Source organism: Rhinatrema bivittatum, chromosome 18 (genome assembly GCF_901001135.1).
Source record: "Rhinatrema bivittatum chromosome 18, aRhiBiv1.1, whole genome shotgun sequence".
Taxonomy (NCBI): Eukaryota; Metazoa; Chordata; class Amphibia; order Gymnophiona; family Rhinatrematidae; genus Rhinatrema; species Rhinatrema bivittatum.
Genome location: NC_042632.1, coordinates 42,978,084 through 43,005,652, shown reverse-complemented (window position 1 = coordinate 43,005,652; position 27,569 = coordinate 42,978,084). Strand labels below are relative to the sequence as shown.

At 39.9% G+C, this 27,569-nt stretch overlaps 1 protein-coding gene across 4 annotated transcripts in view; it reads right to left on the bottom strand.

The window, feature by feature from the left end:
- Window positions 1-1,706: 1,706 nt before the first annotated feature.
- Window positions 1,707-27,569, bottom strand: part of LOC115079775 (ankyrin repeat and KH domain-containing protein 1-like) — a 187,418-nt gene continuing 161,555 nt past the window's right edge. For 2 of the 4 annotated variants that reach the window (XM_029583623.1, XM_029583626.1), the window contains 13 exons: window positions 26,857-27,019; window positions 26,315-26,410; window positions 25,626-25,742; window positions 20,503-20,671; window positions 19,816-20,278; window positions 14,406-14,552; window positions 11,471-11,620; window positions 9,573-11,203; window positions 8,195-8,353; window positions 6,599-6,850; window positions 5,541-5,713; window positions 3,338-3,505; window positions 1,707-2,254 (listed from right to left, as the gene is read on the bottom strand). In XM_029583623.1, coding sequence (XP_029439483.1) covers window positions 2,195-2,254; window positions 3,338-3,505; window positions 5,541-5,713; window positions 6,599-6,850; window positions 8,195-8,353; window positions 9,573-11,203; window positions 11,471-11,620; window positions 14,406-14,552; window positions 19,816-20,278; window positions 20,503-20,671; window positions 25,626-25,742; window positions 26,315-26,410; window positions 26,857-27,019 — 3,748 coding nt within the window. In that variant the 3' untranslated portion in view covers window positions 1,707-2,194. The remainder of the gene's footprint in view (window positions 2,255-3,337; window positions 3,506-5,540; window positions 5,714-6,598; window positions 6,851-8,194; window positions 8,354-9,572; window positions 11,204-11,470; window positions 11,621-14,405; window positions 14,553-19,815; window positions 20,279-20,502; window positions 20,672-25,625; window positions 25,743-26,314; window positions 26,411-26,856; window positions 27,020-27,569) is intronic. The other 2 variants (XM_029583624.1, XM_029583625.1) reach the window with 2 other exon arrangements.

Sequence of the window (27,569 nt, the reverse complement as noted above, 5' to 3'; positions counted from 1 at the left end):
GCCCTTGATCTTTTTGCACTAGTGACCTACCCTGTTATCTTTTTGAAGCAGAAGTATCTGTTGATGGGGACAGTTCTCTCTTCTGATGGCTTTTTGACCGCTTGTATTCTGATGAGCTTTTAAACTATTTCAGCTTGAGGTTGTCATATATCAGTGCCCTTGGGGACATTCTGCCTCAGGTCCATGCTGTCGTGGTCTGGGCCTATGTATTGAAGGCACCAGTCTTGCTGGTCTGCTGAAGCCATTTTATGGTAGTAATTTTCCACAAAATTTAAAAGCACCTTCTCCCCTTTCTCTCTGTAGAATTTGGTGCTTTTTTTTTTTTTTTTTAAAGAATAGTCACGACTGAAGTGAAAGGAAGGAAAATATTCACAAAGTGGACAAAATCAGACTGAGGGAGGGCACACAGTGATATTAGTGCAGGAATTCCTGCAAATACCCAGAAGGAACCCAAAGTAGTTTCTAGGCTATGAGAGAATAAAGCCCTTTCTTGCATGGCTCGTTTACACTTGTGCATGGAGAAACGTGTGATCCTGCTGCCATATAAAACAAGGTAATTCCAAATGGAGTAGAAGGCAGCCTTTTATGTATGCTCTTGCAAAAAGGATGCAGAGTAATGATAGCTGGATGTACTCTTTTGAAAAAATGTTTTCTGGAATAAAGAAGGGGGGTAGGTAGTGAGAAGGAAATCATCTCATTTGTGTGTTTATGAGAGGGTGTCTAGGAGGGTCTAGGGTATCTAAGAAACAGTTTTATTGTATAAGCAGAAAGTTTTGAGATTTCATATTTTACTAAAATTTAATAATTCAGGATTTTGATAATCAAATGTAGGAGAATTCAAAAGGTATACATAGCTACTCCATGTATGTGAGAAGCTGTTTAACAATTCTGCTAATTTACAAATCTGTGCTTCAGGCAATAAGTTAAGAGCCCTCCTCTAACTTTTTATTCTTTAAGTGTGTATGGGAGGGGTTGGTGAGGATTTTAAAGATCATGTACTACAATATCTTTAAAAGGTATCTCAATTTACTAAGACTCTAGCTTTCTCCAAGACCAATATGGCAGCTAGAACTGCACTACTTTGTTTCATGATCACACACTGTGATGATAGAAGTTGAGGAAAACTTGGCACTCTTTTCCAAACATGCATGTCAGTGGAGGTGTGGGTAATGAATATTCACAAAGACAAGTGTGTATATATTTCACAGAATAGGGGCAGGTCTTGCACATCAGGAACATTCCAGACACATGAAAATGATACATGGCAACCTCACTCCTAATTTTGAAGCCTTGAATTTTTAAATAATTCTACACATCAGGAACATTCCAGACACATGAAAAGGATACATGGCAACCTCACTCCTAATTTTGAAGCCTTGAATTTTTAAATAATTCTACACATCAGGAACATTCCAGACACATGAAAAGGATACATGGCAACCTCACTCCTAATTTTGAAGCCTTGAATTTTTAAATTATTCTACAAATAAAACTAATGCACATGGATATTTAGAGTATCTGAATTTTGCAGCATGGAGGCAATTTTGATTAATGCAATACATGTATTGATCCCAACATGCAAAAAAAAAAAAGTACCTTAGCTGTGTATGTAGCTTATGAGATTTGCTGATAGAATTTCAGATACAATGTAATGAATGTAACAATGTAATGCAACACTTCAAACAAAATGAAAAGGCACACAAATGCACTGTTCATCTTTTTTATTGAATAATCCGGTAAATATTTCACATTAATACAGGCTACATAAAGTAGAGCCACTATACGACATGAAATTTACTCAACTTTTTTGTAAGTTTGTAAACAAATATACATGTTTTTACCACCTAAAAGGCTGAAATCATGTAATTTAGTTTTCTGCTGCATACAAGTAGATTTCAGTACGGTTTAGCCAGAAACACTGCAACAGTTCATCTGATTTTGAAGTTCAAAATGGCTAAACTAAAAGGAAAATAGAACCTGGGGTACATGGAAATCAATTTGTTCTTAAAGAGTGGTAAATCAAGTTTCCATTGTAACAGCCCACGCAGAAAATTGTTTAGTTAGGCACATCAAAAATAAAGAAAAAAAAATGTAAAATAAAAAAAAAAAGGAAAATAAAAAAACCAAAATCCCGTAAGGGTTCTTCCAAGATCAAAGGTTTTCAAACAGGGCTGATGGAGCGATTTCCCAAGATTTAGTTGACATATTTTAGATGCATGTTTCCAATATGTGGTGCCCATGTTCCAGGCCAAATCTATAAGAAGAAAAGTGCAATCTTTCAATGAAGATAAACATTTAAGCAAAATGTATAAAATCTTGGTTACATAGTAGTTGTAAATTTCCATTAAAGCACAGTACATGCCAAAATAAAAGCATTTCTAGTCACCCTTTTCTTGAGTATCCACCACAACTTCAAAATAAATGCTACAAAATAACCAGATTCCAGAGGCATTTTTGAGGGCATATCCACCATTGTTTTTGGATTCATACCCATGTCTTAGAAATTAAGAAATATCAGTCTTAAAATACAAGCTCATACCAGCAACAACCCAAACCATTAAAGGAACCTCTGAGAGATGTGACAACTATGAAACAAAGTGTCAACATATGAAGATATTCACACATTAGCATGAACCCCCAAATATCAAATGGATATGTACAATGCTAACCCTAATATCTTATATGGCATCCCAAAATATCCCTGTTACTTCAAAATTAGTAATTCTTACACATTCAAATAAGCCTAGATCCCAAAATAGTGACACAAAATGCTTGGACAATACCCTAAACCCCATATCAGTAACTATCAAAATACATGCTTATTAAATTGTGTATGGAAAAGAAAATGAATAAGTTGCTATATATGAGAAACACACAGCTCCATAAAAACAGCCACAGAAAACAGCACCTGAGTGAGGACTTTTGGGTTATATTTTAGCATAAGAAACTGCTTCTGGTTAGGCTTGTAAACTGGGATTAAGAATAACAGTAGCAGCAATGTTAATATCCCAGACAGGAAGTCACATGGCAAAAATACAATAGAACTGCTCAGGAAGCAAAAAATTAAGCTTTATAAAGCCTCTGGAGAGAACACTTTTTTTTGTTTATTTTTAACACTAAACTGTATGGAATTTATGATTAGAAACCAATTTACAATCTTCAGCTATTGACTATTTGTCATATAAAAATAAAAGTGAACAAAACAGTGGAAACTAATAGTAAAGACTAAGGAAAATTTGGATTTGGAAGTCAATATATAAGATGACTGCTGTGAGGAAAAGATGACAATTTAGGCAATGAACACCTTTAAGAGATTATCTCAATTTGCTTAATTTACCTGCTGGGGGTCCGTACAGTCTGCTGAGTTTGGGACAACTTTTATCATGGGACTCCAAGCTGGATCTGGTGCATGTAGCCCGTTAAACAAAGGGGGCCCTCCTGGACCATCAGTCAACTGAGGATGTGATGGTATTACAGTACCTCCATACATGGAAATTGGTAGTCCCTAGAAATAGAATAGTTGAATTATTTAATAAACTGGGGGGAGGGTGGATCAGAAACCTAAATGACTCAGTTCTAAAGAATCTATATAGAAGCCCATGATGGGTATCTATAGTTCCCTATCACACATACAAAAAGTATATAGTGAGTGATGGCAGATAACGACCAAAATGGTCCATCCAGTCTGCTCAGCAAGATCTCTCAAACAAATAATAAATTAAGGGTAGTAGCAACTGCCACTCCGTGCAGGCGACCCCCAAGCCTTTTGTTATAGTAACTTTTGGACACATTTTGCATCGAAACAGCTACCCAAAGGAATCAAGACTACTACGCTGATTATAAGAGTACATCACTAACAAAGAAAACTGAAAAAACTGCAGCATATTTTTGGTGTTTAAGTATGATCTCTAATGCTTATCACATGCATACAGTAAGTGATTGGAAATGTCATTTCAGGATTTAAAGCTTTACAGTTCTCTCAGTATTACGGAGGGCAACACTTTGCAGTCATGAGAGAACCTAGTTCAACTATGTTGTTTTTAAATAAGAACTATCGCAGCACAAAATGGGCATTTTATTTTTCAACCAGGTGAGCACTTCCTGACTGGACAATCATTTCTTAAATCCAAGCAGGGCTCCAGGAATTTTACCTTGAATATGAGGATTCTACTGTTACTGGATGCATCAAAGTTGTGTTACCTGTGGTAGGACAGTGACACCAAATCATGGTTTTTTTGTGAGGGATAAGGTGATACCAGAATGTTCTGCCACTGCTGGCACCAAAATGCATGCTCAACAGCAGCTGGAGCTTTATAATTCATGTCAGAGACGGAGCCTGGATTGGCTTTAAAATATTGTCCAGCCAAATACTCTCAACAGGCTAGAAATTAAAGCTTTTTATTAACAAGTTGCCTCATTCACTCCAAATGAGGACATTTTTCATATCAAGTGCCCTTTATGAAGGCCGGAGGTCTGCATAAAATGCGAGATAGTATAATAGGTGAAAAACCAAACACCAATATTTATATACAAAGTTTTCACTGTACAACCACATTTGTATATACAAAAAATTACTCAGGCGAAAAGGTGAGTGAAAGAGGTACAGCATCTACAGCACAAAGGCCATCCGAAGGTCTCCGTAGAATTTATTCAATCAAGTCAGTTATCAGGCAGACATATTTTACAGGTTAAAGCAATATTAGTAGTGTTGTGATAATAAACAGAGTGCTTAATGCAATAGGCAAATGAGTTGCCACGCTAAAAGGAACGCGCAATGGCCAATTTGTGCAACCCTAGAGCTCTGTATCGGGCGCCCAGGAGACATGGCTGTGCACCAACAGCCTGGCCAGAACTCCCTTCCCCATCCCTGACAGGGCTGTTCCCTGTCGGTGAAAAGGACCAATCCATTTTCAGGACAGCCTTCTGAAAGGGCATTGGACATGTGACAGTGAATGGACCAATCAGAAGTGAAGGAGTGAATAAATAAGTGTTGGGCACAATATTAATTTATTTGTGCCCAGCACAATATTTATTCACTCCTCCACTTACTGCCGGCAGGGGTTCCAATTGGGCCAGACCTTGGGGATGCTTGCTGTGGTTCCTCCTATGAGGAACCACAGCAAGCAGGATTTTTTTTTGTTGAGTCCTAGAGCGCAGCATGATTCTGCTTTCTATAGTTCTTCCTACTTGGTATTGCGATGATACTAATAGAAGGAATCACAGAAAGCAGGATCTTTTGTTTTTTTCCTTTCTTGTTGAGCCCTTGAGCACGGCAGGTGTTAAATTTGCCATGTTAAAATAGGCACCTTGGCCGTGCAGTAATTTTTGGCATTGCAGGTTAATAGCTAATAGCCTCATCTACATGGAATTTGCATGTGATGAGTGCTATTAGCTATGCGCTTGATCAGATGCGCGTTTTGGATTTGCTAATCCCCGTTTTGCATTGGAGGTTATTTTAGTGTGTCCAAAACAAGTGTCCAGAGTATTACCTGGTGTGCTAGCCTGAGTGCACTGTGTCACATTTTCCTGACAATTCTTACCTTAGAAAAATCCACAAAGCTACTTGGCATTGGCTGGTGGAAGATATTAGATGGTGCCATCATTCCAGAATCATCTCTTTCCATTGGCTGATGCTGGGAAAATGTACCTGGATCTGATAGTTGCTCATGAACTGGATGACTCATTACTGGCTGGGACCAACCTGACAAACCTTCTGAAAAATATAGGTAAGATGTTATAACTTATTTAACGTTACGTCATTAACAGAAATTTTCCGAGTCTAGCAGAAGTGTGGATAATTCTAACAAAGAAATTCCATTTAATGGAGTTCTGAATACAGTATCCTAAGGAACCTATTTCTATAATTTGGCCACAAGATAAAAGAAAATGATTTATATTAAATATTCAAGTTTTTCTACTTGAATACAAGTAAACACAAGTCCAAGATCAGAAGTCTCGGATTTGAAGTTTCCAAAACAAAGTCACCAGGGAAGGTGAGAAAAAAATACCCCGAAATTTCCCAAACATTTTCTATGTACATTTTTAAAAATGGAGAAGTCCTCTTAAAGTGGGAATGATGACCCCAGCTCAAATGTGTCTAAAGTGCAAAAGGTTATCAGGGCTGAACTCTGACACTTCCTTGCCATGAAAGCAAAAGCAAACTTCAAACATCTCAGCTGTTGCAAAATGAAAGTGTACATTCAATTCTGATGGCTGCCTGATGAGAATGATCAACAATAAGTGCAAGTTTAAAACAGAACATACATTTCTAACTGCACTGAATTTTTTTTTCGAACATGCATTTCAACTTGGACTCCATAAGTGCAATACACTATCTGGAGAAAGTAAGTTGAGCACAATTTTAGAGACTGGTTACTGTGCCATGCACTTGAATGCCCTCTAACTTTTGGTTGGGCTTTTCCGGAAGATGCTGCATGGCTCTCTGATAGTGGTGCTATGACAACAGAAAATATTCTTTTGATAATATGTTAAGCCCTGTCCTTCAGGATGCATACTACTTTATTATTAGCATCTATGCCAACTTGATAAGTCTGTTGTGTTAAAACTAGGCACATGCTGTGTGTGTTCCATGACTTACCTGATGCACTGCTTACGCCAAAGGACCAAATACCACCATGTCCAACAGGAGCCGTGAAGTTAGTGCCTAAGGGAGTTGGAGTTACAGAACCACCCTGTCGAATACGAGCAAGTCTTTCTGTTCCAATGGGAGGCGGTACCTTTCGATCATGGCTCATATTGCTCGATTTTGGCTGGCCCAGTGAAGGAGGTGCAGAACCAGCTGACAGAGGTGAAGATGATCCAGAAGACACAGATGGAACAGGGGATTCACCTAGAGATACATTTTTTTTTTTACCTTATATTAAACTAGCAAAATGAGGTAGTATTTGTTCAGGAATAGTAAGAAGCAGGTGTTTTCTTAAAGGCACTGCAATTACAGTGAAACTTAAATAGTTGTACAGTGCTTAAAAATAGTACCCCGCTTGATCTTTAAGCTCAGTTGCTTTGTCTGTTGGTCATATTACTAAATTTTGAAAAGATTTTGGTCACAAAATCCATGCTTCTTGTAGTATAACTACTGTAATCAAGCTGTATATCTTGAAACGTGATAAAACTAAGAAAGAAAAAAAAAAATCAGTTGTGTTATCAACCTAAGGGGGCTCCAGCTCAACTATTTAAGACATTTGAGACCCACATCTGTGTGGCCCTTGAGTTTACATGAACAAACCCTTGTATGGTAGGACTTAGCCTTTTACTTTTCAAAGATGGCCAGAATTAGTACAAAATGTGACTGGACAATAGTAACCATACAAACTGTTCCCAAAACAGACTATTTAAATATATAAATGGTCAAAATGAGAACTTAAGAGCAAGTTCAATAAGCTTCTAAAAGATATATAGGGATGTGTCTATACACCTATAGAAAAACAGCAGATTCAGTAAGTCTCAAATGTTCACAAAATAGTATATGGACAAAATATCTTTAGAAAATGGTCTTCCTGAATAAATACTCATTGAATATAACATTAAAAGGATATATTCTGCTTATATGCAACACAACTGATGGCCTAAAGAGAAATACAATTTCAGATCCATCCCTCTGCATTGCTCTACTCAAATAAATGGGTCTTACCCAGGTCTTTAGGAGAAAATTTCTTGTCAAACTAACATTCTATTTGAAAAACCTGATTGACTCACTCAGGAAAAGGTTTCATGTTGAAACAAATTATAGGTTAACTGATTTTTTCAATTTATCTGAAATACTTCTAAATAATGGCAACACAAACCTGCAACTGCAGAAAACCAATATCAGTAAGTCTTAAATATTGCAGAATACAAATACTAGTAAAACATTTAGTACATTTATCAGCTTATGAAAATATGAGCATTTGGAAAGAAGACAAGGTAACACATTGGAATATCAGCCAGTAGGAGAAAAACAAAAATCAAACCAATGTAGTTACAACTATACTGTTTTAGCCAACTTTTGGCATTCCAAAGCAATACATTAGTAAACACAAAAGTTGCCTCTTTAGAAGCCAAACCAGACAATTTAAGGTTATGTTTATAAATACCAGAACGTAAAGAGCAGCTTAGTATAATAGTTTTCAGACTAATAAAACACAGGCAACATCTTCACAGAGATCAGGTAAACTACTGCCAAAGAGATACATACATGAGTTTGCAGGATTTGTCCAAGGATGTGGTGAAAAATGTTGTCTGTTGAAGCTAGGAGTCCCAACAGGTGCAGGTCCTTGTAAGTAGACCTGTGTCCCTTGCATATTTGCTGAAAAATTTGCCAGAGAAGCTGAAGATGTGGAGGCACCGGAAGCATCTAAACATTGAAATTTAAGCAAGTTGTAATAATTCCATCAATGGGAAATGTTACCTTAGCATATTCCTGATTTGAGAATAAAGGCATGTCTGCTTTGTCCCACAGAAGAATTTGGGATCTCCAGACTAGCTAAGTGTTTTGGATGTTTAAAAGTACCTTGAATGTTTTAATCTGCTATGCTTTTTAAATCTGCTCACTTTTGGCTATTTTAAGATGCTTTTAGTTTTGTTGTAGTTTATATTCACTTCGCTCCAATTCCAAATCCTCTTACATGCGCTCCCCAAACTAAGGAAGGGGGAAACTTTCCTTTTCTGCAGTCTTATTCGCAGAAAGGGATGGCTGCACTTAGTTTTCGCTTTGCTCTTTGAAATGTAGTCAAAGCTCGTAATGCGGAGGATTTTTGAATTTATTTATTTTGAAGAAATCCACTAGAATTTACAGTTGCTTGCTTTTTAATTACAATCTAAGTAGGGAACTATTTGCAAGCTGAAACTTTGCAGGTAACCAATCTTTCATATAAACCACCTGCTCTGCCCTGCTTCCCTTTTTTATACAGCTACTAACTCCAACACATTTCCATTGCCAACAGTCCATGTTCTATTTTTTCTATTTCTATAATTTATATAGAAGTAAGTGGAGGATTAGGGAGACAAACCATGTGGAGGCTTCCAGATTGTCCTGTTTGTGTTCAGCTGTCTGGCTTAAAGAAGGACATTACCAGAGTGAGCTACAATTTGTTCTCTCCAGTACCACTGCCATAAAAACCAAGTTCATCTTACTGTGGACTCAGTGAGAACTAGAACTGTGGATCCAAGATGCCTTCAGTATCCTACACTACAAGAATTAAATCAATCAGTGCTCATTTACGTTAAAAAAACAAAACAAAAATTAAAATGAATCCAACACCTTTTTATTTTTGCTATACAGCTTTGAGTTTCAGCTGGTAGCCATAGGTTTTCCTTGGTGAAAAAACAGGGAATGCTAAAAGGTTTTAATTTATTTCACTTTTAAAAATCTACAATCACTTTGTAGGGCACTCTACTTCAACACATGCAACTAGGTTTGCACGCTATTACATAGTGAAAGTGTCAACTACTACAAGGACTACCCACATTTTCCAACTAACTTACCGGGGCGGGGGAGGAGGGTTTCTAGCAAAATCTAATTTAGAGTTCAATGAGATTAAGTATATGTTTCTTTAAGCTTTTCAGTGCCTTACCTACTGGGCTAGTAGAAACTCTTTGGGACGGTGGTCTGAATCCAGGAGCCTTGGAACTATCAGAAGGATGTACGTTTTCTACATGTCCAAGTACAGAGCCACCAAGAAATGCAGATTGAACATTGAAAGCTTGATCTGCTGCTGTTCGTGAAGAGAGTGGACAGTTTCCCCAGCTCTGATGGGCTGGCACCTGATTATCAAAGAGACTGCTAAAGTGATTAAAAAGTGCTGATGGCCCAAACGTAGGAGGCAATGGTTTGTTTGCTGGGTTAATGTGCATTTGGGAACTGTTCATAATGTTCATGACTGATGAAAGATGCACTGCAGTAGGTGGACCCTGTTTAAGAGAATCTTGAGGCGTTAAAGAAACTGGACTTGTAACAAAAACAGGCTGAGGATCTTGATGTGGAGCTGCATTTGGTATCACTGAATAGAATGGACCTCTGGGCTGGATTCTGTGAGAAACTCGAGGTGCTGGAGCAGTCTGCTGAGGTAAGTTACAGTTTTCTTGAGTATCTGTCCCTGAAGTTACAGCAACTTGTCTAGCTGATGCTAAACTTGTGGGAGCAGGTTCTGAATTGGACACAAAAGGCATGGACAAAGGTGGACTGATATCTGAAATGCTGGCTGATAACACTTCTTCCTGCAAATTGTTTACTGAAGGAGGACTAACGGATGACCGAGTTTCAATGACTTCAGGATTACTGCTGGCAGACATATTCAAATTGCTTGCAGTAGAAGCTGGTGCACACAGAGTGCCAGATTGCTCCAACATGGATACCTTCTCTTTGGGTGTTGGGAAGGATTCATTTTTATGTGCAGGAAGCTGCTGTGTTTGGGGAGCACTGGAAGGCAGAAGGGCTGTAGAAATTTGCCCACTGTTTATAGGCGCAGAAGAACCTGAAGGCATAGTGGTACAGGTGCTGGTCACAGTTGAGGTCACTGTTGCCATAGTATGTGTTTTAGGAATACAGGCAAACAGCTGCTTTCGGACAGATGAAGCAGTTGGGCTATGTGTCACACACAGCGGTGGAGCAACAGGAGCTATGGAGGACACAGTGATCGGACAATTAGCAGTGGCTGATCCAGTACACTCATGCTGTAAAATATTTCCACTTTGGTTACCTGGACGGCCCGTACCATTATGCTTTGGAGAACTATTTGTGCTGCCTGGACTAACTGGCCTCACTGGAAATGGTCCCCAAGTGCTGGGAGAAGGATTAAAATTTCCTCCAAACTGAGCCATAGGTAAGCGAGGATGCCGAATCTGTTGCATAGTTTGCGCAGCCAGCAAGGCAAAATGAGGGTGGGAATAAGCCAATGGAAGTGATACTGGGAAAGGAGAACGCACGTTTGTTGAAATATTCTTATTAGGTCTGTTGGTAGGCTGGAAAGTAGATAGTGTTGCAGACTGTGACGATGTCATAGGTGGTGTTCCTAACGGAAAAGATTTATTTGAAGCAGCTGCAATACTGGCTCCAGATGAATGTGCACCGACAGACGAAATTTTGGTGTTGGCAGTAGGGGTTCGGATATGATTTTTAGGAATTAAATCTTCTAGTTCCTTGGCAGGATCCTGTATAAGTGCATTAATGAGCTGCACTGCGTATCTGGTTGATTCAGTACCACCTCTGAAATATAAAAATACAATTTTTTTAATGTTTACATTTGATTATAAATCTATGGTAACAGAATACTGTAATGGAAATCCTGCATTCTAATTTATACTAATGATCAAAAATACTCAGTGCATTTTACTTATGACTTAATATAGTTATATCTTATTTGGGCATTTTCAATGTCTAATTATTTGAAGAATAATCCTTAGGCTCTCTGCGAGGATATTATCCAGCATGAATTGTCAACTCCCATAATACTGCAATACTCTAGCCATGTACCTTATTGTGATCATTCTTTCTCCATTCTTGTCTTTTTGTTTGTCTACATCAATATGAGCACCAGTAACATCTTGAATTGCAGTTATGTTGCAACCACCTCTTCCCATTATTCGAGATACAACAGAAGCAGGCACAGACAATTTTTTCGACCTGTAATATGAAAATGATTTCAAGGCTTAAAGGGGAAGTGATTTAATTACTAAAAAGCTGATACTACAGAGGAACTGTAAATGGCAACATAACAGAATTATGGATGAAAAGAAGGTAAGGAAAATCCAGACTGCCCCCCCATGAGAGATTGCTAAATGGTCCACTGAAGATTAAGCACGACAAGGGTTTAAAAAAAAACCCAAAAAACTGACCATGCTTCTTGCAGGAAAATTTATGTCACATATTTGAGTTCAGCATTTAGAGACACTGTCCTTTGCCGGTTTGTAATTGTGCAACGTTCCCAAAGTAATGCTGTTTTTATCAGACTTCAGACTGCAGCTCTCATAGCAATAATTTCACTAAATAGTAAACAGCTTCAAACATGGAAATGGAAGGTGAACATTAATTTCTTCCAAACAATTGTATGTCAAGTTAAAATGGCACATTTCTTAAACACTTCAGCTCTCAAAAATTTCTGGAGTCACAAAAAGTGTAAATAGTCTTGAACACAGCTTATTAATCAATGCTCTGCATTTAATATCTTAGGAAAATAATACATAGCAATTCATATGGAGAAATTTTCCTACTTGCTAATTTCCTTTCCATTAATCCTGCTTCACCAGTCTAGCCATGACAAGTGAGTTATTTCCCACTACCAGCAGATGGGCTTGCACTGGTGGTGGAAACCCAGTGGCCTGGCCCTGGGATTTGATCACAAATGCATCAACTAGCTGCTACCATCTGTTGGAGGCAGAAAATACGGGATTCTCACTACTAGCACCACCTCTTAAGTAGTGGCTATGAAGTCACAAGAGAAATCAGCTGTCTGCCTCCATCTGCTGGTAGGGAGAAATAATCAGTCATGGCTGGACTGGTGTACCAGGACAAGATAGAAAAGCTCTTTTAAGATGGTTTAAATCCAGTCCCACCACTACCCAAGGGATTAACCAACCAGTGTTAATGGTAGCCCTTCCCCATGACACTAGGTCACTTCTCACGCCTTAGGAATGCTGAGGCAGGAGCTGGAGCAACCTGGGCAGGCAGATATCACAGAAGACATTTGCGTCAGACAAGAAGTTGTGTCTCCTTCTCACTCTTCAATATCTAAAGGGGAAGGAGGGTTGTGGAAAGAGGCCTAGGGCGGGCTGCGCTACTCAGTGGTCACAAAGTGTCAGTAACATCTAGTACAATAGGACACTGACACGTTGTGGACACAGCTGGTATTGCAGCCTCGTGCATTTCTACATTTCCTTTCCTTCTGCTACACCAGTCCACAATCCCACCCAAATCAACCAGTGTTCTCTGCCTCCAGCTGCTGGATGGAAATTAACAGGTAAGAATTTCTCCTTCCTCTTCCTTCTGCTCACCATCTCATTTGTGATGGATGAGAGGTTGGGGACTTGTGAGCAGAAGGAAGAGGAAATTAGCAATTTGGCAGGGGAGCACAATGGCAGTGGTGGTGGAGAAGAGGGAGGCAGGATCAAAGCTAGCACCTTTCTTTAAAAAAAAAATGCATTGATGGATTGAAAGAGGCTAACTAAAAAGTCATACTTTGTTTTTAAGCTATTTTTGCTGAAAATGACTCCATAGTTTTCAATGAAAATGATCAATTTCAAGTCCTGTATAATGAGTGTTTAACTTTCCTTTCAATGTCTTCTTTACAGGAAAAAAGGAAAATACTGATTGTCAACAAGAAGAATAAATTGAATGGCACATAATGCACAGGACTGGAAGTAAACTTCTCATGCTAGAGCCATCTATAGCGGATTGGCACACCAACTCCTCCAAAAATACAAAAAATTAGGATGCTAGCTCACAACTGTTCAGATAGTATATTTCCAAAACTATTCAATCTAAAACTGAATAATTTCAGTTCATCCTTAAATCATATAGAAAAATTATGGCTAAAATTCCCCTTTACAAAAGCAGGTACTAGTATAATTAGTAATGTGATGTTTAAAAAAAATTAATTCAGCTTTTTTGGGGATAGTTTGACATTTTAATTAAAATAAAATTTGGAATTTACAACTATATTGAGTTACATGTAGGACTCAACTGCTTTGGCAAATCTTATACAAATCATACCATAAGGGACTAGATTATTTCAAGTGCATAGAAACAGAATATAATGGCAGATAAAGACAGCAAGCCATTGACTATCTTCCTATCACTATGGGTGAATGTACTTCCTGGTCTAGCAGCCATCAGCACCACTGGGAGGTGGCTGCATGTATCTACCAACTACCCCCTCTAACCCCTTGTTCTTTTCAGAGTTATTTTAGCCTTTGCCTGCTGCAAGGGAGGACTATTATTCAGTCCAGACCATTTGAAAGACCATTCAAGAGAAAGTAGGATGTTTCTTTTATAGTGCTAATTTCTGTATCACAACCAAGGTAGTAGGATTTTTTTCAAACTGAGAAAAACAATTACTTTATAAAAAGTTATTTAATAAAATGTCATCCCAACCTGGCTAGCATGTTACAGTAATGTATATAGCATTGCTATTCTAGAGTTTGACATAAGCTGCCTTATGTGAGCTGACATTTTGTTACGTCATTATCAAATGTACTAAAAAAGTTATGCAATACAGTTTCCAGTCAAATACAAGTATGGTTAATTTCATGGTATTGTACAAAGAATGTAGCTATACTACCTTAAAGTGAGCACTCCGTTTAATGCATATATGAAGAATGGCAGATCTTGTCCCAACAAGTACTGTCAGTCTCCAAAATACTGTAGCCAAAAGTTATAGTTCTGTGAAGTGTAACTAGCCACACTTGCTCACCTTCTGACGACTTCTTTCCATCCATCTTCTCTTTTCTGTCCTCTTTTGGGACTGGTAAGGTTCAGTTTCCCATTTGGAGAGGTCAATGGCAGTGAGACAGATTTGTAGCTTACTGGTAAGGAAGTGTGAGTCATATCGTTTTCAAACCTGTAAAATATACAACATGGAGAAAATGTAAACAAAGTTCTGATTTCTTGAAGAGCTATTTATAGACTCAGAAAAAAAGGATAGAAGATTCCTTTAAAGCTTGATGTTTTGATTCAATTGAGGTAAACTGGTATGAAGCTAGGAGTCACTAATGCACAGAACAGTAAAAAAGGAGGAGTAATTTAAGGTGAGATGCAGTAAGCTATTATCAGAATAATCAGTGAAAGCCTAAGTAGAAAATTATGCAAATCTCCACATTTCTCAGCACTGGCAGATGAAAATTGAAATACAACTATTTTCTCTCAAACATTGCAAGAATATTAAAAGTGAAATAAAAAAATTCAACAGACTTAATTTAAAAATGAAACTGCACTATGAACCCTCTTATATAAGCTTACCATACTAACCTGCCCATATGAAAAAGACACCAACAGAGAAACATCTGACATCACTGTAACAACATGATTTGAATATGACTTCTTAATGAATTTTTGCACCAAAGAAACACAGGTTTTGATCACTGGCAAAAAATGAATGGTATAGGACTGTCCAGTGGGAGTGCTCTGCAGCCAGGCAAAGGGCCTTGGTTTAATTCCTAGCTCTGATCTTATGCTCCAAGTCAGCTAGGACTAAGGATGCTGCAGAGGTAGTGTTCCTAGCCTCTGGAGAGGAAGGAGAAATTTAACACAATGGTAACCCCTAGCATCTGAATTTGGGGTCCATGACTGCAGAGTTTCGGAAAGAGCTCTGCCACATGGCTCCTAGCCAAGGACTCTTGCCAATAACTGGACTAAAAGTATTGTATTGTGATATGCAAAGTTGTGTTTTGATTTGCGATACAATTAATATATGTATACAATACACAACATAGAATTTGACAGCTCAGGATCACTAGGCACATTTACAGGCCGAAACAGTACAGTGCGCTTCAATATTAAGTCAGAGGTCCTGAAAGTTAAAAAAAAAAATTTGAAATTGGCCCGCGGCTTGAAAACCGGACGCTGAATTTTGCCAGCGTCCGGTTTCCAAACCCGTGGCTGTCAGCGGGCTCGAGAACAGACGCCGGCAAAATTGAGCGTCGGCTGTCAAACCCGCTGACAGCCTCTTCCGTCAAAAAAGAGGTGCTAGGGACGCGCTAGTGTCCCTAGTGCCTCTTTTTACCGCGGGCCCTAATTTAAATATTTTAGTTTTACTGAATTGCGCGCACAGGACACTGGCCTGTGCACGCGCCGGGACAGCGGGAGCTCGCCCGCTCTCCCGCGAACTTTACTGTATCGGCCTGCTAGTTTGCCCAACTTCAACTTGATGCAATGAAAGACTACAATTGATCTCTGGTTTTCTCCTCACTTCTTTACAATAAGGATCCTCTGCATTTATGCCAGTCATTCTTGAATTCTGTTATGTTTTTGTCTCTACCACCTCCACTGGAGGCCATTTCATGTATCCGCTACCCTTTCAGCTTAAAAATAGTTTTTAAAAAAGATGTTTGCTGCTCCTGAATCTATTTCCTGTTGTCTCATACTGTGACTGTTCAAGAGCATTTTTTCCTCACCAAAAAAAAGTTCCTATTTGTGCCCAATTTCCACCTTTGAAATATCTAAATGTCTCTATAGCATTTCCCCAAACTAATAAAATCAGTTACCCTTCAACACAGGATATAGTATATTTAAAAAATCCCAAAAACCAAAAAACTGGAAATCATACAATTTAGATGCTCATTTCACTAAACAGTTTAAAAAATGTAAATAATTTGCAACAAAAATTAAGGAAAATCTTGATGTCTGATAGCCAAGTGCTACTGATGCTGCAAAGTATTGCATTTCCTACTTGCAGAACATATTGAAACACATGAAATCTAATCAAATTAAACCAAACTAAATAAGGATTAAACAAATATTTCTATAGCTGTTCTACACATGTACTCTGCTAAAAATTAGTAGTACATGAATCATGAACATTAGAAAATTGTCAGTTTGGATTTAGGAAAGGAAGAGTACAGAAACTTTGATATTTGTGACAGATTCTATTTTTCAGGAATTTGATGATGGATCAGTGTTGCTAATTCAATTAAATCTTACTGCTGCCTTCAGCACCGTTGACTTTTTATTATTTAGACTTCAGTCTTGGAATTACTCCTACAGCCCTGGTGTGGGATGAAAGCAGCAAGTAGCAAACAAAAGCTCCACTTGGAAAGAAAACTATGGAACTATAAGGGTCGATAATGTCACCCATGTTATTCAATATTTACATGCAACCATTTGGAAGGATATCAAATTCTTTAGGTATGAAGGTATATTTATACAGATATTAAGTTTTACCTTAAATGTAAAGAGGGTGATATTGTGCTTGATCAAGACATTCAATATTATTTAGAAGCAATCAATGACTGGTTACAAAGGAATAATTTAATGTTAAATATACAGAAATCAAACTGTTGTGGATAGGGAGACAATGAGTGCCAGAGAAGCAACATTGCTTTACATCTCTTTACCAATTGCAATAAACACAAGATCTGGGAGTAAACCTGGATTCCACATTAACTATGAAAAGTGATATACAAGTGGTCACCAAGACGCTTAAAGGATGAAATTCCAACAGCCTATTTCAGAACAGTCATATAGGCATGCGTATGCTGCCCAGACTATTGCAATGCCCTATATATTTAGGGCTGCCTAAAGTTTTAGTAAAGGTGCTTTATTGATTCAAAATGCAGCTGCTGGAGCAGCTTATAAGCATCTCTCACCAAAATTGCAGGAGCTCTACTGTCTGCCAGTAAGCGAAAGAGTTCAATTTAAAGTCTTGACAATGATGCATACAGTGGCTTGCAAAAGTATTCGACCCCCTAAAAAGTCAGATTTGTGTGGCTTACAAATGACACCCAGATTGTTCCAGACAATGTTTATTGCAAATCAGTATGCTCTTAATGAATTGTGACTTTGAAAGTTTACTTTATTTTTCTGCATTTTTGGTAAAATTAAATTAAAATCTAAAAAAATGCTGCTTGCATAAGTATTCAACTCTTGTGCTGTGGAAGCTCCAGGTTTACACAATTGGCTTTCAACTAGCCTCTACCAGTGAATTATTAAAAAGGGTCAACTTTTCTGGATAAAAGACCCCCTTAATTCCAGTACTATTGGTCAGACTGTGAATAAAGACTGAGAAAATGAAGGAAGTTAAAGATAAAGTTATAGACGTGCATAAGATAGGAAAAGGCTACAAAATATCATCCAAGTGATTGGATATCCCATTGAGCACTGTCGGATCAATTGTGAGGAAATGGAAGCTGCATCATAAAACCCAGACAATGCCTAGACAAGGCAATCCCTCAAAACTCAGCATCAGAACAAGGAGGAGACTTGTGAAGGAATCCACAGAGAGGCCAACCATGACTTTGAATGAGCTATAGAGTTCAGTGGCTGAGACTGGAGTGGAATTGCACCAGTCAACCATACACTGGGCAACAATGAAAGTGTTACTGACCTAGAAAGGACCTACTCTGTAGTATCTTGATGTGCTGAACATGAATATGACCATGAAAAGTTTTTATTGGCTCTCGTTTTGAAGATATTTAATATAGTTCACTTTCTATGTTTAGTCATGTAAATTTATCCAGTAGGACTGTAAATAAAGCCTAGAATGATGTAATATTGCGTCATATTGCATAATACCATCATGTACACATCATCCAGAGTTTATTACATCTTTTTCTGATGCAATGCAGATCTACTGCCATGCTGCTGCTGAGTAAGCTGACGTCAGCAGTGTACTATATGAAGCCCAGTCAGAAAGGGTGAGCACTTGAAATATTCATGCTGGCTGACTACTGCTGGACACTCCTCAGAGATGCTCCCGAACAGGTGTACAAGAGACAAGCAAAGAAATCTAAGACGTAGTCTATGACTTCATTTTTCAAACAGTATTAACCGTAGGTCTCCTACTATTGGCATACAATTCAAGATGTAATTATATTATTGCATATTACAAAAAAACTAGAGCCAATTTTGCATTTTCACAGTCACATTTGTGTTTAGCACATGGAAATGTATAAGAATTGACTAATTTCATTTCCATAACATGACTTTTGTGAAAATTTGTTGCCCAGTGATATCAAGAGCTCTGCATAAACTGGCCTGCATTAGGAGGGTGGCTATAAAGTAGCTATTATGGAAGAAAACATACATCAAGAACAAATCTGGTGTTTGCCAGAAAGCAGAGTGATCCAGCTAAAATGTGAGAAGGTTTTTTGGTCAGATGAAAAAAAATTGAGCTTTCTGGCCAAAATTCAAAATGCTATTTTGTGATGCAAACCTAGTACTGCCCATTTCTCATCACCAACCCAACAGTAAAGTATGGGGGTGGCAGCATCATGTTGTAGGGATGCTTTCCCTCAACAAGGACTGGGCATCTTGTTAAAATTGAAGGATGAATGGATGGTACAACATACAGGGAGATACGGCAAGACAACCTGCTTCAGTCTGCTAAAAAATTAAAACTTGGGAGAAAGTTCACTTTCAGCAGGACAATGATCCCAAGTACAAAGCAACACAGGAGTGGTTAAACAAAAAAGCAAATGTTCTACAATGGCCAAGTCAAAGTCCAGATCTCAATCCAATCAAGAATCTGTGGCCCTATTTGAAAATTGCAGTCCATTAATGTCAACCAACCAACCTACCTAAACAACCTGGAGAATGAGCAAAAATCACTCCCAGTGTGCAAAGCGGGTAGAAACTTACCCCAACCGACAAAGCTGTTATTGTAGCAAAAAGGTGGTTCTACCAAATACTAGTCTGAAGGGGTTCAATATTTATGCAAGCCGCATTTTTCAATCTTTAATTTTATTTTACAAAATAATGCCAAGAAATAATGAATGATACTTTGAAAACACTTTTGCAAGCCACTGTACAGCAGTTTATGATGAAAATAACTGCTTAGGTAGTCTGATTCAGTTCTCTTCAGTTCACTGGTCAAAACTTGAAGGAACCTTCCTTTAAGGATTATAAACATGAGTAAATAGGGCATTTTCTATTGCTGGTCCTAAACTATGGAATTACCTGGATAAGGAGTTATGGGATGAAACACTACTTAAACTTTAGAGTGTAAAGGCAGTTTAATTTAAGCAAGCATATGGATAGGGACTGTTAAGAAAGGCAATTTAAGTGTTAAAAACAAAATAATGTAATTGAAAATGTTTATGTATGTCTTTTTTATTGGAGCAGATTTGCCAACTACAAGAATGAGAAATAAATGAACAAACATACATTACCTCGTCTGAATTTTGGGCGTAGGTACGCTGGGCTTATCATGCGCATGCAGCAGCAGTGAGGAGTACCTCCTGTCACCAGATGAGCTCAGATCCACAGTGAAGTTTAACTCCTGACTTCTGCCACCGCCGCTGCTGCTCTCGCTATTGCAATCTGTGCTATCCAGGTTATCTGAATCACTGTTTCCACTGGTACAGGTACCACCACCTCTAGGCTCACCATTTATTTTATTTTTGTCTGCTCTTTGCTGTGCTAGAGACATATGCTGATCTTGCATTATTATCTGTGCATTCTGCGATGTATCCTTAGTTTTGTTCTTCTTATTCTTGCGGTTGGTGCTGGGTGTAGTTACTACATTGGCCCTCTTTTTCCCAAACACATTTGTAAAAGTAGTTGATGTTGCCGAAATGCCAATCGTGGTGGTTGTAGTTGCACTTGGTGGCTCTATGGGAACATCTTCCTCCACTAAAGAAAAAAAATAAATGACGCCCAGTAATATATGTAATACATTTTGCTTCCCCTCTCCCCACGCTTAGGAATGAAAATCTTTCCCCTTTCAACTTATATTTACATTTTTCAAGTTGCAATTTTATTACATTTTGCAAGCAGTTAACCAACAGCATGCAACAGATTAATTATTTTATAATTTTTAAAAATCTAATTCAAAGTCACTACTTCCTGGGTCTCACCATCTACATCATTTGTTTCTTCTTCTTCTTGTAGTTCAAAGGTTTCTGTTGGTTTATTTTCCTCATCATCCTCCTGCTTTTTCTTCTGCTCCTCCTTTTTCTTCTTCCGCTTTTCCTTTCGTTTTTCTCTCTTAGCTGCAAGAGCTTGTTTTCTGCTTTCCTCCCTTGACTGAGGAAAAATACAAAAAAAGACTTGTTTGCATTTACATCTATACTTGATTATCCTGAAATACCAATTTTTTTTTTGGGGGGGGGGGGAGGCAGGGAAGGAGAGGAGAAGAAAGCAGAGTTGCTTACCTGTAACAGGTAACAGCAGGATGTTAGTCCTCACAGATGGGCGACATCATCAGATGAAGCCCAGCTCAGAAAACTTAAAGTTTCTAGAACTTTGAATGGGAATCTGAGCATGCCCAGAATGCCACTATCCGCGCATCCACGCAGGGTCCCTCTTCAATCTCATAACAGAATTCACGAGCAGGGGAAGAAAAAAAAAATTTGAGGGACAGCCCAACTCTGAGGGGTGGCAGACTGGTTTCCTGAAAACTAACACCCTGCTGTCCTAGGAGAACACTTGTTACAGGTAAGCAACTCTGTTTTCTCCAAGGACAAGCAGGATGGTTAGTAGTCCTCATGGATAGGTGAATACCAAGCCTCAGGCTGATCCCGGCAACAATCACAACCAACAGGCAGCGAACTGGGTGCCAAGAGGCACAAAAATAACTGCGGTGCTGTTGATAACCAACACCTGAAGCTCACTAACCCTGCACGCCCATGTGACTGCCACCAGGAAGAGAACCTTCCAGGTCAGGAACGTAAGATCACAGGAGCGCAAAGGCTCAAAAGGGTCACTCACCCATGAGCCATGCCACTACTACATTGAGGTCCCAGGACACAGGAGGCTGAAGGGGAGGCTTCAGCTGAAGCAAGCCCCACAGAAAACACCCCACAATGGGTTTCACAGAGATGGGCGTACCACCCACATTCTGATGGTAAGTGCTGATGGCACTCAGGTGTAATCTGAGTTGGTTTTTAACCCAGCCTCCGAGAGGTGTCACAAATAGTTGAGCAACTTCAGTGGGGCAGGCGAAGTGATCCAAGCTATGACCCTTGCACCAAATTGAGAACCTCTTCATTCAGTAAGACTTCCTGGTGAAAGGCTTCCTGGAAGCTACCAACACCGAGATACATCGTCAGAGAGGTCCAGGAGCTGCAGGACTAGGCACTCAATGCTACTGCTCGGAGGTTTGGATGGCGCAGTCTGCCCTGATACTGTGTGATCAGATCGGAAGAAGTCCCCAAGATGGATGGGTTCTCTGACAGGTCCCAAAGAAGCAGGAACCAGACCTGTCTGGGTCCAGTAAGGGGCCTCGAGAATCATGGTGCCCTGGTCCTGCTGGAGCTTCAAGAGAGTCTTCATGACCAGTGAAAGAGGATATGCGTACGCGAGACCCATGCCCCAATGTCAGGCAAAGGCGGGGGGGGGGGGGGGGGGAGGGGGGGAGGCAAAGATCCATGTCTGGATCCAGCAGTGGCGGCATGATCTTCTACCAGTGGGGAACTCCAGAAACCACTCATGTAGCTGGAATGCTTGACTCAGACGGTCAGCCACCACATTCTCTGTTCCTGCTAGGTACATCGCTCTCAGAAGCATGCCATGCGACAGAGCCTAGGACCAAATCTGTACCACGCCTCTTGACAGAGGAGGAACGAACCACTGCCTCCCTGTTTGTTGATGTACCACATTGCTACCTGATTGTTTGTCCAGATCAGGACTGCCTTGGGGGACAAATGATCTCGAAATGCCAAAAGGGTGTAGCAAATCACTCGAAGCTCAGGAAGTTGATCTGACAAGATTCCTGAGCTGTCCACTTACCTTGTATATGGAGGTCATCCACATGCACCCCCAATCGGGGGGGGGGGGGGGTGGCATCTGTGGTAAGCACTTAAGCACTACCTGAGGCAGGGAAGCCTGAAAAGGGACCCCCCCCCCTTGCTCCAGGTTGGATAGATCCTCCCACCAGGACAGGAAGATCTGGAGAGGCGGCATGATGTAGACACATGCCCTGAGGTCCTGGGCTGCCTGCTGCCACTGTGACTGCAAGGTCCATTGTGCTCTGCGCATGCACAGGTGGGTCAAAGGGGTGCCATGGACAGACGCAGCCATGTGACCCAAAAGATGAAGCACCAGACTAGCAGAAACCTGTTGACGGCTGCGGACCAAGCTCGCCAGCAACAACAGGGCAAACATGCCTTGGCCTGAACAGTGTCCAGTCTGGACCCAGTGAAGCCCAGGTGTGGCGACAGGTTGAGGTGGGACCTGGGGTAATTGATGACAAACCCCAGAGATTGCAGACCTGGAGGGTCAGATGTAAGGAGCGAAGCGCCACCAGCTGAGTGGTGCTTTTGACCAGCCAGTCATCCAAGTAGGGGAACTCATGCACTGACATCGGAGATACGCCCCTACCACTGCCAAGCACTTGAAGACCATGGGGGGGGGGGGGGGGGGGGGGCGGCGGGCTGATGCAAGGCCAAATGGCAAGAGTTGATACTGGAAGTGATCCTTTCCCACCACAAAGCGAAGATACTTCCTGTGACCCGGGAAGATCACAATGTGGGCATAGGTATCTTTCAGGTCAAAGGAGCAGAACTAGCCTCCTCTAAGGAGCGGGATCAGGGTGCCCAAAGACCATCTTGAACCCTTCTCTTTGAAGGAATTTGTTCAAGGCTCTCAAGTCAAGAATATGGCATAGACCCCAAGTTCTCTTTGGTATCAGGAAATACCGAGAGTAGAACCCTCTTCCCCGCTGGAGGAGGGGAATGGGTTCTACCACTCTGACCATTAGAAGGGCAGAGAGCTCTGTCAAAAGTATTTCCTGAGGAACAGACGAAGCCCACGATAGACATGGGGGAGAGTCCGCAGGAACAACCCTGAAGTTCAGCCAGTACCCTCGGCGAACGATGGTGAAAATCCACTGATCCAACATAATGTGAGACCAACAGTATGCAAAATGATGCAGCCTGCCTCTGACCTGAGGGCAGGATGCCGAGGGTACAGCGATCTGACTCGCTCCCAGTCAAAACCCTGTGGCAGGGCTCCGAGGGGGTTGGCTGAGGCCTGGGGGTCTGCAGTTGACTGGAACGACCCCTGGAACCAGAAAGGGGTGTGCGGGCCCATGAGGCAGGAGGATATCATCTCCTTTGGTGATACAAGGACTTTGAGCCTTGTCATGAGGATTTCTGATAGAAGGACTTTGAGCCTTGTCATAAGGATTTTCTGACAGAGAATGGTGGGTCGAAAATACTAGCAGATGGGTGTTGAAGAGTCTCATGGTGGTCCTTCAACTGAGCCACTACGTCCCTGATCAGGGTAGATCTGCCAGCTTTTCTTGGACCTCCTGCCGAAGGGCTAAGTTATGGAGCCAGGCCATCCTGCGGGCACCAATACCTGCTACAGCCACTCTCGCTGCCGTTTCGAAAACATTGTAAGTGGACCTCACCTCATGTTTTCCTGCCTCCAGACCCTGCTGTTCTACCACTGAGAATCCATCCTACTGCTGTTGGGGCAGGCGCTCTGATAGCTCTTAAGACATGCTTCCACAGGTTCCAATTATACTGGGTCATATATAATTGGTAGGAGGCGATAAGGGCAATAAGCATAATGCTCTGATGCATCCAACGCCCTGCAAATCTCACCCTGGAATGGAAGAGGCTTGGGAGCGCTTGACTTTAAGGGTGGACTCTCAAAACCCTAAGTCTGTTGGACCAGGCAGATGTCATCTACTTTAACTGGAGGAATGGATACAGGATGTTCCCAGATCCTAAGGAGAAGTTCCTTAAAAATATCATGGACTGGGACAGCCGCTACTTCCTTTGGAGCATCCACGAACTGGAGGACCTCCAGCATTTTATGTCAGGTGTACTCTTCTGTGAGGAACTGAAATGAGGGAGCACCTAGCTGAAAGACTTTGCTAATCTTAGAGAGCTCCGCCACCTAGTGGCACGGAAGATGTACCCAGACAGCATGGCTAATTCAGCTGCTTATCTACGTGAAACACACTATAGAGCAGAGTGCTCTACTACCACAAGGCAACTACTTCACGGAAAAAAAAAAAAAAAAAAAAAAGACTGACGAGGGACCTCGTGTGGACGCGCTGATAGTGGCATGCTGGGCATACTCAGTGTGCCAGTCAAAGTTCTAGAAACTTTGACAAAAGTTTTCTATGCAGGGCTCCATCTGATGTCACCTATCTGTGAGGACTACCATCCTGCTTGTCCTAGGCGAATAACCAATGATCCTTCTGGAAGATGTTTTATACCACACATTTACTCAGAGAAAATAGAATATGATTTCTCTTTAGCAAGTTGAACCACTGGCCCAAATTACAAGATAAGTCACTTTTTTTGCAAATCTCTCATATGCATATTCAATGTGGAAATCCTGAAAACTAGGTTATTTGTAGCTCGAGGATCTGAGTTGGCCACTCCTGCTATATAGGGTGAAACCAGCAAGTCTGTTGCTGTCTGCCTCCATCCATCTGCTAAGGGAGCATAACCCACCTGTCTGGACTTGCCTGGTGGGAAGATGTTAAATTTTCCTACAAATCATTTTCATAAATATATTTTGTTAGCTTCCAATCTACTTAGTATAGTTATAAATCCAGCAAGAGTGAATGGTTAATCAAAACTGTTCAACTAGCTAGTAATTTCTAATTCTGATATACTACCAGCATGCAAAACACAATGCAGACTGTTCCACTGCCAGATGGGAGTCAACATACACATGGTAACACTCATATAGTAATGGATATTGCCAAAATATTAACTAAAAGGAATTATACCACACCACTTTAAGCCAATACCACATATTTAATCACCTTAGTTGTCCACATTATTGTGAAAGATTTGAAGAAAACCCATCTTGCTAATCCAAAGTCAGACAAATTGCCTTAAAAGGATATGAGGCTTATGTTCCATGCGTCACATTTACTTCAAGGATGTAAAAGCAGTGACCAGTGTGAGGAACAAGACAGGTTAAAAAAAATGATCCTGAATTTGCATGCTAACATTTCTCTCTCCCTTTCACATGAAAAGGGGGAGCCACTTAAGAGAAAGTCCAAGTTTACCTTTTCCATATCTAGCTCCTTCAACAGGATGCTTGCATTCTTATTTGCTTCTGCAGCCTGCTGATCTTTTGCCTTCACAATTGTTTCCATGCACTGGTGGCATTTTTTCAACAGGTCCTAAGATACAAACATACATAACTAAGAGACCTTTTCACCAAAACATCCAAGAAACAAGTGCCACAGCTTTGAAAACAAAGAATATGATTCCTCCCCAAGATTAACCAAACTATAGCTATCCAAGGCTGCATTTTCTTCCAGTGCTACCTTCTGGAATCAGAATCAAACCACGAAACAAGGCAGTGCAGACAACCTACACAAATAATAATGGGTTAAAAACTTAACCTTTCCCCATTGTCCTAATAAAATATATTGGCGTGTTTAATCTATGAGTGTACTTTTCTCCTTGAGTGCATAGACTGTTTCAATATTCCTCCAAAGGCCATTTTTTTATTTCTTTGAAATTACTTGCTTAATCATAATACTGCTATAGCAAGACATAAGATAGAGGCATAGTCTTTTACCTTTAACAATTTACGAATGCATTTTATATTCGTTATCACTATTTTGCATTCAAATATTTATCTCTTTCAAGACTTACTACTAATGTATGGCAATGTATATGTAGCTAAGAGTTCCACTACACAGAAGTAATATTTCAAACTATATTTTTATTGCATAACTTAACTTACCTTGTCAGTAATGGTTGCTATGTATCTCATGCATTCAATATCAGAAGGAAACTGGTTCACTTCCTTCACCAAATACTGAACTACTTTTATATGGCCCTGAAAAACATCCATCAGTTTAATTTGAATGTTGAAAGACAGGTTCGTCAAGAAAGCAGTCAAAATAATTCACACAGTGTATTTACAACTTTACTACAAATTCTCTTTCATTCAGACCATACAAACAGAATAAAACCAGTGATATGCTGGAAGCTCCAGAGGTCCGAATGTTAAAATTACTTTATGAAAACAGTCTCTTCCCTTAGTGAAGCAGAGAAGATGAGAGCCCCTTAAATAAATTGGCAGCATATCCATGTAAAAAACAAATAAGAATTCCATATACTGGTCTGCAAATTACTTGCTGTGCGCATTGTATATGCATCTCCTGCAAATAACTATAAACCATGGTCAAACTGCTATCCTGACAGAAAGCACCACATATGCAAAACTATAATTTCTTAAAATCAACTCAATATGAGTTTTTCAAAATGTAAGGCTTTACTTACCTTGCGAAATGCTGACATAAGGGGTGTAATTTTCCGGTTATCTGCTGCATCCACATCTGCTCCAGCTTGTACAAGCAGCTGCACTACATCAATGTGGCCACCATTTGCTGCCAACCATAGTGGCGTGTTTCCTTTCTTGTTACGAACATCAATGTGTGCTCCTCTATAAAACAAAGATTCAGATTACAATCATAGTGCATGAGTAACTGACTAGGTTCCAAATTCTATGAGCAGAGAAAAATATTTTGCCAATATGATCTTCATAATTTTTTAAAAAATGTATATAACTAAGACTTCATATTTACTACATATATAAGCAATCACTAAGTGTGCAAAAAAAACCCATAAGTCTTCCTAAGGGAGCTGTTAACTATTTTATTCCAATCATGGAAATTGTAAATAATATTATACAACATTTTCAAACCCAACTACAATTGCTACATCTCACAAGTTAGACACTAAAACTTCCACTTTGCCTAGAGTAAGGGCAGGGAAGAATTTTTTCAAAAGTATCTCATTAATTCAGGGACAGTAGAATGCCTTTTAGGTTGGGGAGGGGGCATCCAAGCTCCACCCCTATTTCCACCCACACTGCCAATTTCTTACTTTACATTTATAAAGTTCTTTCTAACATACATTCTTTGCATAAATCCTAGATTAGAGAATTATTCATTCCCAGACCTACCAATAAAATACTTGATGCTGAAGTCTTT